This window comes from Peromyscus leucopus, chromosome 4, assembly GCF_004664715.2.
Source record: "Peromyscus leucopus breed LL Stock chromosome 4, UCI_PerLeu_2.1, whole genome shotgun sequence".
NCBI classification, from domain to species: Eukaryota; Metazoa; Chordata; class Mammalia; order Rodentia; family Cricetidae; genus Peromyscus; species Peromyscus leucopus.
This window is the reverse complement of record NC_051066.1, coordinates 52,901,455-52,915,641: the sequence shown is the minus strand read 5'-3', so window position 1 is coordinate 52,915,641 and position 14,187 is coordinate 52,901,455. Positions and strand designations below refer to the sequence as shown.

Here is a 14,187-nt window from a genome sequence, read left to right as displayed (position 1 = left end):
AATACACAAGAATTCCTGAACTCCAGTGATGACGCGACTTTCCCATCGCGTCCCTATCGCTAAGCAACTGGAAACGGAACAGCTAACTCTCGGTATCGCAAGGGTCCTTCACCCGCAAACTTTACTTCATTTCATCTCCAGAAGGAAGCAGACAATACAACAGAAACAGGCACAGGTGCCCTATCCTACAGAAAAGGCAGGGACGCCCAATCCCTGAAAGACATCAAACAGAAGAAACTACATCTCCCAGGATGCAGCGCGATCAAGGAACCGGTGCATGCTGGGGCGTGGAATGGCCCTGTCTGAAACGCCTAGGGAGGTTTCCTGTCCAGGCCCAACTGACTCTCCACACTCTAGAGTGTTTCAAAACTAAGCAAGAAGTTGATAAAACCTCGCCGGTGGGTCACTATTATTCATAACAAGATATTTCCGTTGCAAAGTAGTTTCTGAACAGCTTCCGTTTCCGGTTGGCCCATTGCCTTGGAAACGAGGATGCACAACACTGGGTGACTATGGCGGGGCTGAGCAGCTCGCAGATCCCCGACGGTGAGTTCACGGCGGTGGTGTACCGGCTCATCCGCGACTCCCGCTACTCAGAGGCGGTGCAGCTGCTGGGCGCCGAGCTGCAGAAGAGTTCCCGCAGCCGCGCCGGGCTGTCGCTGCTGGCCTACTGCTACTACCGCCTGCAGGAGTTCGAGCTCGCTGCAGAGTGCTATGAGCAACTGAGCCAGATGCACCCGGAACTCGAGCAGTACCGCCTCTACCAGGCCCAGGCGCTGTACAAGGCCTGCCTGTATCCAGAGGCCACGCGGGTCGCCTTCCTCCTGGACAACCCCACCTATCAGACGCGTGTCCTTCGTCTCCAGGCTGCTATCAAGTACAGCGAGGGCGACCTGCCAGGAGCCAGGAGCCTGGTGGAGCAGCTGCTGAGTGGGGAAGGTGTGGAGGACAGAGGAGGGGAGAATGATTATGATGGCCAGATCAACCTGGGTTGTCTGCTCTACAAAGAGGGACACTATGAAGCTTCTTGTTCCAAGTTCTTAGCGGCCCTGCAGGCGTCTGGCTACCAGCCCGACCTCTCCTACAACTTGGCTTTGGCTTATTACAGCAGTCGGCAGTATGCCCCAGCTCTGAAGCATATTGCTGACATCATTGAGAGAGGCATCCGTCAGCACCCAGAGCTAGGTGTGGGCATGACCACTGAAGGCATTGATGTTCGAAGTGTGGGCAATACCATAGTCCTTCACCAGACTGCTCTGGTTGAAGCCTTCAACCTCAAGGCAGCCATAGAGTACCAACTGAGAAACTATGAGGCAGCTCAGGAAGCCCTCACTGACATGCCACCCAGAGCAGAGGAAGAGTTGGACCCTGTGACCCTTCACAACCAGGCTCTGATGAACATGGATGCCAGACCCACAGAGGGCTTTGAGAAGCTCCAGTTTCTGCTCCAGCAGAACCCCTTTCCCCCAGAGACCTTTGGCAACCTGTTGTTGCTCTACTGTAAATATGAGTATTTTGACCTGGCAGCTGATGTCCTGGCAGAAAATGCCCATTTGACTTACAAGTTCCTCACACCCTATCTCTATGACTTCTTGGATGCCATGATCACTTGCCAGACAGCTCCTGAAGAGGCTTTCATAAAGCTTGATGGGCTGGCTGGCATGCTGACTGAGCAGCTCAGGAGACTCACCATACAAGTACAGGATGCAAGGCATAACAGAGATGATGAATCTGCCAAAAAGGCTGTGAATGAATATGATGAAACTCTTGAGAAGTATATCCCGGTACTGATGGCCCAGGCGAAAATCTATTGGAACTTTGAAAATTATCCAATGGTGGAGAAGATCTTCCGCAAATCTGTGGAATTCTGTAATGACCATGATGTGTGGAAGCTGAATGTGGCCCATGTTCTCTTCATGCAGGAAAACAAATACAAAGAGGCCATTGGTTTTTATGAGCCCATTGTCAAGAAGAATTATGATAACATCCTGAATGTCAGCGCTATTGTGTTAGCCAACCTGTGTGTCTCCTACATTATGACAAGTCAAAATGAGGAAGCTGAGGAGCTGATGAGAAAGATTGAAAAGGAAGAAGAACAACTCTCCTATGATGACCCAGACAAGAAAATCTACCACCTTTGCATTGTGAATTTGGTGATAGGAACACTCTATTGTGCCAAGGGAAACTATGACTTTGGCATCTCTCGGGTTATCAAAAGCCTGGAGCCTTACCATAAAAAGCTGGGAACTGATACGTGGTATTATGCCAAAAGATGCTTCCTGTCCTTGCTAGAAAACATGTCAAAACATACAATCATGCTGAGGGACACTGTTATTCAAGAATGTGTCCAGTTTCTAGAGCACTGTGAACTTTATGGCAGAAATATCCCTGCTGTTATAGAACAGCCCTTGGAGGAAGAAAGAATGCACATTGGGAAGAATACAGTCACGTATGAGTCAAGAAAATTAAGGGCTCTGATTTATGAGATCATTGGATGGAATGTGTAATTATGATTGGTAATGACTTTTATCATGATGACTTTATATGTAAATTTTCAATTTCACCTGTATCTAGCTTTGGCTATTTGTATTTGCTATTTGTGAGACTTTGTGTATTGTGGTGTAATAAAAGCACTATTAGTTATAACCCAACATTTTAGATTGCCCAGCAAATAAGATTTTATAAGAACTGAGAAAGATGTTGTGTCTATCATGTTTCCTCCTTCTTTTTGATTTGATGTATCTTGGGCAGCATTTGTACTTACATTATCAGGGGACCAGACACTAAGTTCAAAACTTAGGAGTAGGTAATGTCTTTTGTGTAATCACTCCATGGATTGTGTTTTCTCTTTGTGCAATTCCCATGTTTCTTATAGAGATTTTAGCATATTTGTCAGAGTTTTCTAATACAGTATTTTGTCCAGATTAAATTCCTTAGGTAATAAATGGTTTCGCTACTGTGCAAAATTCATTAGATTCACTTAACAAACTACAACATTAATGAATACTATAAAATAAATATTATAAAAGAAAAATTCTTTGGTGTTTATTTCCATGAGTTAATGATTTGAATTTATGAACAGGTTAATCTATTGATGTTTTTTTTCAAATACTTTATTTTCATTCATCTCTCACAATAACTAGAATCAGAGGTAACCAGCAAACTCAGTTAATTTTTTTACTTTCTCATATAATACATCAGTTTCCCCTCCCTCTCTCCCTCCCAGTTCCCAACTCCCACCTCCCCTCTCCCCCATATCCACTCCTCCATTTCCCTTCAGAAAGGAACAAGCCTCCCAGGGCTATCAACCGAACATGGCATAATAAGTTACAGTAAGACTAGGCACATTCCTTCATATCAAGGCTGGATGACCCAATAGGTAGAAAAGCATCCCAAGAGCAGGCCCGAAGAATCAGATAGTGCCTCCCCCCACACACACACCAGTCACAAAACACCATGGTAACAACTGTAACATATGTGCAGAGGACCTAGCATAGACCCATGCAGGCTCCCTGATTGTCTCTTCGGTCTCTGTGAGCCCCTATGATGCCTGCTTAGTTGATTCTGTAGGCTGTGGAGAACTCCGTTATTAATTACTGCCTTTGGCTGCACAATTTTGGGTATGCTGTGGTTTCCTTGTTTTAGTGACTGGGGTACAGAAAACTTTTCTTCATTATCATTACCCTGTCCAAAATAACCCCTCTGTTCCCACAACTGATGAAAATGTCAGTTCTGGAATGGAAGCTCATAGGTTCCTTGTTTGCTTCAACTCATGACTCCTACTAGTTTTTCTGGCTTCCCACTGAGATCCCTGCTCATTCTAATCAACTCATTTTCTGAATCCTACAAAAAAAATAGTTTGTCAGCCTTTCGTCCCTGTCTCTCCATAAATGTAGCCCCAATTTCATCTGGTTTAGAAAAAGCAACAGTGTCAGGCTGAACCATAGATAATTGCTGATTTTGAATTTCTTAACTACAAATTCAGCAGTTTCTTAGGTTTAACCTAATCACTTTGTTGGCAGACAGCCCCTGCCATAATGTGAAGATAATTTTTCCCCTTTAGGGATATTTTAGCCATGTAGGTACAGCATGCAGATTCATCATGCCTCAGCGAACTCCTGGGTGCTCAAATTCCACTAGAAAAGACAAGCTGGTTTACTGTGCAGTCCATGGTTTGGGATTAAGGCAATTGCAGTAGTGAGCTGAGCTGCCATCATTTGGCAGTGTTAGCTCGATCCCACATTGGAGGAGAATCAGTGTTTAGTGGCCGCCAGAATGGCATCCCACAGCACATTCTGTGTCTCAGAAATGTTCTTTGATAACTTTTGTATTTAATGTTTTTTGATAACTTCTGCTGGTGGAATGGCAGCTCTGGGCACCTCTCAATGTCCACAGCCCCTTAAAAACTAGAAAGTATATGAACTGAAATTGTATTTTCCAAAATCAACATTATTTTTTTCCATATTTCCCCTTAACTAAACACCTTTTCTTTAAAAAAAAAATGTATCAAATAAGTAATATTAACCACTAAAAAGTAAACATTTTCCAGATTCCCATTTGCCTTTATTTAACCCCAGCTTGTTTACGCAGGTGCTGTTTGTGGTTTGTGTGTATGTGTGCCTTCATTTTTAGAACATAAAAAAGCTTTTCAGAGACGCTTTTAGCCCCTGGCAGCTGTGCAGTTAGGATTTCCTGGTAGTATGGCTGTCAGGAAATTCTTAGGAGCCAGGAGGCCTGGAAAAGCTTGGGGAGAGTGGCATTCTTAATATCTCTGGAGTATTTGCTATATTTTATTTTTAGCATATATATTTAAAGAATTTTTACAAGTGTGTATGTGTCATGGTGCTTATGTGGTGCTAAGAAACTTGCTGTTTCTTAATTCTAAAATGACTTTACAATGCCAGCCACTTCCCTCGTGTTTTGTTATTTGATTGACAATGCACAGAGCATTGTCCCATGATCCTTGGGCATACACAACAGAAATAAAAGCAGAACTTCATGGGACAGTACCTCAGCCTTCCAGGACCTTGCAATGATTCTCATTATAGCCCTGGATCTCCAAATACACATACAGAGATTGAGCATGCTACCAGAATTTCAAGGCATAAGCTCCAACTATGGGTGCCACAACAATCTAGGCTTAGTCACCCATAATTTGCTAATAAACCCAAGAGTGGTGAAATGCAGAAAAAATGTAATTGGCATGGCCAACCCAGAATACCAAGTAAAGGAATGTATGACCCCAAGTTCATCCCCATGGGGATAACAAGATGAGATTTTAATGACGAGGCTTGGCGTGTTAACAGACAGAGCAGGTGATGTTTCAGGCCAGTGGGTCTTGCTCTCTGTTCTGATTCTACAAAGGGTTTGGAGAGGATTCTTGTAAGATGATGCTCCTCCAAGGTGCAACTCCACCAGCATCGTGGTCAGTCTCATCAAAGGTGATGTGACCTTCGAAACTTGCTGTTGTTGCAAGTTGTTGATCAGGGATAGTTTTAGAACCTTGTCAAAAAGGTGTTTATTTGTCTTGAAATCCAACATAACTTTAGATGAGTAACGAAGAAGAAAAAAAAGAGATTAAAAAAAAGAGAGAGAGAGAGATAGGGTCAGGGACTGGGGGTAAGCATGGTAGAACACACCTTTAACCCCAGCACTCGGAAAGCAGAGGCATGCGAATCTCTGTGAGTTTAAGGCCGCCCAGGCTAACATAGTTTCTCAGTCCCTCCTCCTACCCCCAGCACACCCAGGGCTACACACCTGTCAAAGGATTTGGATTCTTCAAGACCTCACTTTGAATGTGGTCTCTGCTAGAGCATGGATGGTGCACTAATACCATCTGGGAAGGCTGTGTGTACATGGGCAAACTCACACCCATTCCCGAGGCAGACCATGAGAAACCAGGAGCCCTGGTGAAAACAGAGTTGGTTCATCTGTAGTGACCCGGCTGCTGCACGGGAGACGGCATTCGGGGTGACACAGCTGGCTTAAAGACACCTTCACTGGTCATGATAGGTGTGACCCCACCACAGGGGGCCTTGCTCATGAGGGGTGTGGGCTGGATGCTATCTTAGGGTTACCACTGCTTAATAAACACAACCGAAAGCAATTTGGGGAGGAAAGGGTTTAGTTTACAGTTCCACATCACAGTCCTTCCCTGAGGGAGGTTAGGACAGGAACCTGGAAGCAGGAGCTGATGCAGAGGCCATCTATCACAGAGTGCTGCTTACTGGCTTGCTTCCTTCCCATGGCTCACTCAGCCTGCTCTCTTATGGAATCCAGAACCATCAGCCTAGGGGTGGAAACATCCACAGTAAACGGAACCCTCCCACATCAGTCATCAACTTAATAATAAAAAAAAAAAAAATGCACCATTTTGATTTGACCGCAGGCCAATCTGGTTGGGGGCATTTTCTCATTTAAGTTCCCTCTTCCCAGATAACTCTGGCTTCTGTCTGGACGGCCTGTGGCCATTGATGTTTTTAGTCTCAGGTGTTCAGGTCTAACTACAAGACCCACGCCCCAGAGTAGCAGCAATGTGTCTGATAGAGGTTGCTTTTTCTGAGTGAGTATTGTCCATGTCTCTCTAAGGATTTTTCTTTTTTAGCATGTGTATATAGATTGTGTACATGTTCATATGTCTAGGTATACTTGTGGGTGTGCAGGTTACATGCATGGAACTCCAAGACAGATGTCGGGTCTTCCTCAACTGCTTTCCACCGTATTTGTTCCCCTTTATGTGTAAAGGTATTTTATCTTCATGTATGTCTGTGCACCACATGCATGTAAGTGTCCATGGGGGCCAGAAGAAGGCACCAGGTTCCTGGAACTGGAGTTCAAGACAGTTGTGAGCCCCATGTCCTGAGAATCAAACCTGGGTCCTTTGGAAGAGCAACCAGTGCTGGTAACCACTGAACTATTTCTGAGAGAGGAGGCTATTGGCATGTTTAAATGAGATCACGAGGAAATAAAGAAGTTCTGGAAACAATTATTGGTTTTAGAAATGTTTTATTTGTTCCCAGCACATCTTTAAAAAATTACACATGGGCATTTTTGTTCTAAAACAACACAGTCTACGAAAAACCAATAAAAGGAAATTTTGAACATCCACTAAAAGCATGGTATATGGACTATACAATGAGCCCTTGTGGAAATGAATGGCATGGCTCAGTTTGAACTTGACAAGCTCTACTAGAACCTCTGATATGTTACCTCCCACTACATCTCCTCTTTTAGATTATAAATGTAAAGGGAAGAATTGTTTCCTATGCATTAGTTACAGTGGTATAATGGCTTACATATACATTTTACCCACATGTAATTCCCAAAAGATTACTACAGTACTGGCAGAAACATGTCCTGCCATGGAGGAAGACTCAGGATAAGATATTATTCAAGTCAAGTTGTATCAGAGCAAAATATTTCACAGGCTTAGCAAAAAAAGGACAAAGCTGTATAGAACACACCTACTTCTCACAGGATTTCTTATTGCCCAGGAACCAAATAATCATTATTCCCAAGGCACCATCACACACAGGAAAGACAGACACTGCCTAAGGACTAGAAAGCCTGCCTCCAGGCTCTACTCCTCAGGGAGCTGTGCAAACAAAGCCGAAAGAAAGCATACAGTGGGAGTCTCAAGGCTTGCCAAGTGCTTGCACTTGCCAAGTCACATCTTAGGGCTCCTAGGGCTGGGACAGTGGGAATGAAAAGTAGACACACATCCCACCGGCTGACTAAATGTTTGAGTCCAGGTTCAGCACATAACCAACTGATTGTATAGATAACCCAGCCAACACTGAACAGGGTTTCTACAGACAATCACCAAATTCTGATGTGTTCTTGGAGAGGAAGAGCCTTGAATTGCTAAACCATTTCTGCCTTTAGAGACATGCCTGCTCTCATTTTAAATTGTTTCATGGAAGGAAAGAGAAAAATCCCAAGAAGGCACTGTGAGCTTTAAGGGGCCAGTGTTCAAGTCATCATTCAATAAATACCCATTTGGAGAAACTACAGTGACGGGCATTTCAGGACCTCTGTGAACAGTCAAGGGGATAAAACCATTTCACGGGATGTGTGCCGTGCTGCTGAGAAACAATACTAACGGTCAGCTGTCTTCCAAATGACATGTGTAGACAAGCAAGCTGTGTTCGAGATGTCTTTTTCCTGTTTCCCTGCTCTCAGGATGTAAATCCCTAGTATCTAGAAAAGAAAAATCCATCAAACAATGTATTACTTATTCCTTGTTTAAAAATAAAATATCCTTTGGGAACAACAAAAAAAGTCTTTTCATGTTCACAGAACTAGATGTAATTCTGTGAAGGTTCTTTGGCTCAAGTGTGGTATCAGTGATCTTTACTCCCTTTATTAAGGAATTGATGGTACTTATTTACAGAGTGTGAGAATGTTCACTATGACCTTCCAATTTTGAAAGGGGATTCTTCAGAATTACAAAGACTCAATACCACCTAAAAGTTTAATCTTGATTTTAAAATAACCGAAGACTGACGCAACCAAGTTATGATATAAAGCCAACAGGATTTAGTCATAGTTAGGTTGTCTTGATTATGCTACATTAGCAGACTTATAAAAATTATTTTCTATCTTCAAATCCATGGAAACACAAAGTGAAAAAGCGAAGTTGAAAACATATGCAAACAGAAGAAAAAACAGCTTCACACCTCCTTTTGATTTAAAAAAACCATAGGCCGTGTCCATTTTATTAATAATGTTTCTATAATCTCTTGACATTATACAAGCAGTTTTTACAGTTAAGCTTCACACTGAAGACGAACACTATTTGGTTTAAGGAACAGAAAGCTAGGTTACATCCTTCATGTCAGACACATACTTCAACAGTTGAAGAAAACCTGTATACTGTCTGGATTTCCCTCTCGTTGTAGAAGTGATTTTCTTTTTTCAGTGAAGAGAAAGAATGAAAACGGATCTGCAGGCAGATGGCTCCTACTGGAACATAAAGCCCTGCGCCGAGCCGAGCCTCCACAACGCACAAAGGCAAAGGCGGAAACTCAGACTCTGCAGCCCTGACCTGCTTCTGCTGTGCTCCCTGTCACAAGCGGAGCTCGGGGAAAATCAAAATCACTGAAGGTAAGTGAGGGGAACGCCCTCAAAATTACTAAAGCTATTCATCGCTGTGTCTGTCTCAGCACTCCCTGAACTGGAGACACACCTTCCACAGGCAGCGTCTGTGGCTGCCCCGCATGGTGACATCACTGTGTTCCGACAGTGACACCAACCCCAGCTCCATCTGGAGCAACACACTTCCTAAGTCAGGACTTGGGAGCTCTGGTCGGCTACAGTTAGAAGAAGCTGCTGGTAGGAAAGAATACAACAAAGGAAAAATCTCTGGGATCAACATGCAGAAAAGCTTTTTCAAATATGCAAACTAGGACTCGGTTACAGTATTCTGGAGGGGGAAAAGGGAGGGTTCTTGCACGTGTTTATATCTGATATACACACTGATGGAAGCTTGTCTTTTATTGAGCTTTTGTTTTCCCAAAATAAACTAAGAATACAAATATGAAAACTAGAAGGCTTCCAGATTCATAAATAATCTGTAATATGTAAGCATTTCGAGTACCAACCTCCCATTCCTAAAAAAAAGCAGGGTTTAATCCTGTATTCTTTGATGAAATGCTGGACACAAGAAACATGTGGCCTTCACAATCCAGCTAAGAGGCTCAAGGAACATAGCATGAGATTCAATTCACTTATGCACCACTATACATCACATTAAGGCAACAGTTTCTCCAAGGACAATAAAGCCTGTCCACTTGAGTCCTTAGTATTTCAATCTCACTAGCAGCAAGTTCCCATTCCCACTAAAACCCCAGCCTACATGTGACATCATCAGATTTAAGCAAAGTTTTACACATATGACCAACCTAAGAAGTATGAGTCAATGTTAGGTGCTTCTGAATATCAAACAAGCTACAGCTTTAAAAAAAAACTAATCTATGAGTTAAGATGCTTCAGATAACAATATTCTCCTGGTTTAGTTTCATGAAGCCACGTGCAGACACTTCTGAAAGAGGCAAGGTTTAAGTGCTTTGTGCATATTCATGACCTCATGTTCCTCCACAGACAGCCTACACTGAGGCTCCTCCCAGAAGTGGGTGGGGAGACTTCCTGATTGACAGCCCTAGTGAAACAGTACTAATGAATGCTTTTGTGTTTCAAAATGATCTCTGTTGAAATTACTTCAAATACAAAGTGTAGTAACCATTATGGAAACAAGGTTGGTGAGGCCTTCATACAGAGGAGGAGAGAAACAAAGACACGAACTGCTAATCTCCATAAAACTCATATCAGATAGCAGCAGGCCGACAACTTCAGGTGACAACCACTCACAGTACAGACTGCCCAGGCTGTGGAATCTGAACTCCTTGGGAAAAAGGTTTCAACAATCACATGCAAGGAATTGGATCTGCTAATAAAACCATTTATTAAAAATAATTACTTGGAAACATGTATACACTTCCAGTGAGCTGTTGGAATCTTACTAAATGTTACATTTCAATCACCAACTAGAGAATCAACCTCATGACGAGATGCATTTTATAAAGAATCTTATAATTCAGAGGTGATTTCCTCAAGTGTCCAGCTATTTCAAATCATCAAAATATTTAATCAAAGATATGGAAATTTTATAATGGAAAATAAATCATCAATAAAGAGGCAGCTTCCAAAAAATAAATATTGAGTTTTTGTTGTTAAACTAATACTTAATACTGATTTTTTCCTACAGATTTAAATTTGTTAGTTTGAGGCCAATTTTAATAGTTAAAAATTATTTATCATTTTGAAGTTTTAAAAATATCATTTTGTCAATTTTAAATTTTCACTGTTCTGTTTAAGGCTACTTCAGATATAAAAGGTATCAAACTACCCCAACGTATTTGGAGCCGTTGCTACATAGACAGACAGTGTGTCCTTTTAAAGGATCGTCTGCATTTTGACTTACATTATCTGATTAAATATTTAAAAAAATTATCAAAAGTTAGGTATTGCATTAAGAAAAGAACCCATCTCACAATGTGAATCAGGAACCTCAACAGTGATTTAAAGCAATTGTTCCACTTATTTCAAGATCCAGTTTTGAATGTAAAAATGTCTGCTAAATGTGATTAATATTTTCCTTTTTATTTAAGAAATAGGATATTTCAAACTTGTGATTATGGCATATGCAGTAATACATTTTTAAAATTTAGGTTAAACCAGTAATTCAAAAAGGCATTAAACCATTATTAAGAACTGAATTGAAACTATTTTTCCATGAAAATTTATCAGGCTATTTGTGGCTAATTAGAAAAAAAGATGGTTGTCATTGAAATTATAGAGACTTTCAAATCCAAGGGTCCACTGACGACCGTTCTTTAGCCAAATAACTCTTTCCCTGGAGAGAGCAGGTCGGGAGCCTTCCTTTTGTTCACGCTGCAGCTGCTTGTGCAGCCTGGCAACAGGCTCTGACAGCAGAAACGTGAGGACTGGAGCGGGGACAATGGCCTCCGCTTCATGGAAAACCTGCCCGTCATGTGGAGTAAGGCAGCCGTTCTTACGAAGCATGTTATAGATGATGTAGGACACAACAACAGGTTACCCTCAGCGACACAAACACCACTCACACCCCACTAGAAACAGACACGGAGGACAAAACTGTGTCTGCTCACAAAGTAACGTGTATGTTGGCAACTGAAGTTTGTAACTGTGTATTCACTTCAAGCAAAGCTGAGGCTGAGCACCTTATACAGATGAAGGCATGCTAGTAACAGACTGCTGGCTGTCCTCAGTGTCCTCCCTCAACAGCCTACTCCCGGGAAAGGACGCTTTCACGACACACACAATCTCTCTCCCCAGCAGAATTTGCTAGATATCTGCCTTAGAGAAATGTTGTTAAGAAAGGACACGACAGAGGAGAGGCTAGATGAGCAGCAGATGACACCACCTGCCTCAGCTCACCTAGAGGAGCACGGAAAACAGCAGGCAGCATCTTCTTCAGATAACGGGCAGCCTCGTGCCGCCTGACTGAAATCCGAAATGACAACCAGTTAGCTGGCTATAAGCTGGTATACCTACAACGAGAGAGACCTAGGAACACCATCTGTCAATCTACAGATGTACAAACAAAGCACAGAATGAAAACCAACTTATTTGAAACCAACAAACAAACATAGCTGAAATACAGTCCATGACGTATTTGATTACTGGAATAACCAGAGCTGATGACTTTTAAAAGGTACCATTTTCATAATGATATCCATGGAGTTACAAAAGGTTTCTGTTTCCAAAGATGTTACTGGGGTCCACATATTCCTTGACAGACTTCAGCATCCCAAAGCCGACGTCAGAGATGCTCTCTTTCAGCCACTGCTTTCGTAACTTGCCCACTGGAAAACAAAATCAAAAAGGCTTCAGTACACACCTTGAATGCTGGAAACCAATCAATCTTGTGACCATGAGTGAGCAAACACTGTGTGATAAATGCTTTTATTCACAAATGAGAAATGTTTTGCTTTAGTTGATTTATTGAGCCCACCAGACTATCAAGCTCATTAAGCCCAATGCCTTCCCAGGGGAAGTCTGTGCTCCACAGTGTCTCCTTTCTCTGTAAACTATGAAATGGAGATGGAAGGAGGAGGTGTGGACTGAGACCACAGCCTACTTTACAAATAACAGATGAAAAAGACCAAGCTTATCCAGAAGCCTACCCCTTGTCATAAATCCCACAAGACAAAAGTTGGAAAATGAAGCTTGCTAAAGAAAAATATCATAGAAAAATGAATCTGTTGGGTAGACCTGACAAAAATGACAGACTATACAGCTCTTTAAAATATTTTAAGGAGTATAGTTAAGAGAAATGAGAAAATCTGACTCAAAGGATTCTGGGGGAAAGATCTAGTTATGAATCTTTCCAATCAAAAATTCTTTTCCAGGTGCTTTAAATAAATCCATGTACCCCAAATAACAGTTACATTCTTGTCATTGTTCTGCCAGATCCAAACTTGGGGGGGGGGCACACACAAAAGCAGGTACCTAATTTGTTTTAAATTTAATTTCCTCTTATGAACTGTCCATTTTATTTTTATCCTTATTTTAAGTCTTACAAATTTAAAGGAATAAGGTATTACAATAGTTAGCAGAGGCACTAAATAAAACAAAAAACAAAACAAAACAAAACAAAAACCGCTTTTCTATCTAAAACTTTTGTGAGGGACAGATAAAAAGAATTCTGACTCTCAACTTGCTTTGGCACTGAAAACAAATCAGTGTATTTTTACAAGACAAAATGGGTGTTTTAATTTACATTCGGGCTATTTGCAGTGAACACTTCTCAAACATGCATTATTGTACTAACTGAATTCAAATGGCCACTTCGCACAAACGTTCACTAATGATGCCGTCTTCTACAGAAATGAGAAGCCTTTCACTCAAGTGTTAGGCCCGTCACTCTAAAGCGCACTCCCATTTATCAGGCTGCAGCAGTCCATCACAGCATGTGCCGTGTGGAACCTTAAACACCACATCAGCTCAGCTCAGGGCAGCTTTCAGGTCCAGTTTTCTGGAAAGTGTCAAATCGCCATCCAAATAACCAACAGCACAATACTTCAGAAAGCAAGATATTCGTGGCTGGCGTAAGGAACAACAAAGCACTGTGGGGTTACAATACGAGAAGTGAAGTCTGGGGGAACAAATCTGAAGTTCAAAAGTGGAAGGTTCTGTTCAGAGAGCTCGCTCTCCCTCTCCAGGCCTGGACTCCTGGAACAGCCTCCACCTGAAGCTCTCTAACAGGACCATTATCACCTTGGCACAGTGTTGCAAACCTGAGCCTCTCATCTGTAAATGGATTTGCCATTCAATAATAACACCCGTAACAAGTTAAAAGCCCGTGTTTCCAGACTTGCTCGATGAGGCTGATAAACAAACAAACAAACAAACAAATAAACAAGCAGGCAGGCAGGCAGGCAGCAGCTCCTCTGAGTTGGGAAGGTGCTACTCATGCTGCTGCAGCAGCTCAGGAGAGGGATGAAGAGCGGTCTGCGGGAGTCTCCGCGGTTATCTGTAATATAGCGTCAGTGAATGTGTCCTGTGGTTATGGATGTAATTGTCCTGAAAAGACGGCAAACAACTGCTCCAACAAGATGGAGCACATTAGCAGCCCAGCAGGACGCC

The 14,187-nt window shown here is 42.3% G+C and overlaps 2 protein-coding genes across 2 annotated transcripts in view; one reads left to right on the top strand and one right to left on the bottom strand.

Moving 5' to 3' along the window:
* The first annotated feature begins 260 nt into the window (after window positions 1–260).
* On the top strand, window positions 261–3,023 carry LOC114700815 (tetratricopeptide repeat protein 30B). The gene has a single exon (XM_028880605.2). It carries the CDS (start codon window positions 513–515, stop codon window positions 2,505–2,507), a length of 1,995 nt encoding a protein of 664 aa, XP_028736438.1. The 5' UTR covers window positions 261–512; the 3' UTR covers window positions 2,508–3,023.
* A 5,659-nt stretch (window positions 3,024–8,682) lies between these two features.
* Agps (alkylglycerone phosphate synthase) overlaps window positions 8,683–14,187 on the bottom strand; it is a 105,148-nt gene continuing 99,643 nt past the window's right edge. Inside the window, exon 20 of the mRNA XM_028880606.1 lies at window positions 8,683–12,404. Within this exon, the coding sequence (XP_028736439.1) occupies window positions 12,283–12,404 (122 nt within the window). The 3' untranslated portion in view covers window positions 8,683–12,282. The remainder of the gene's footprint in view (window positions 12,405–14,187) is intronic.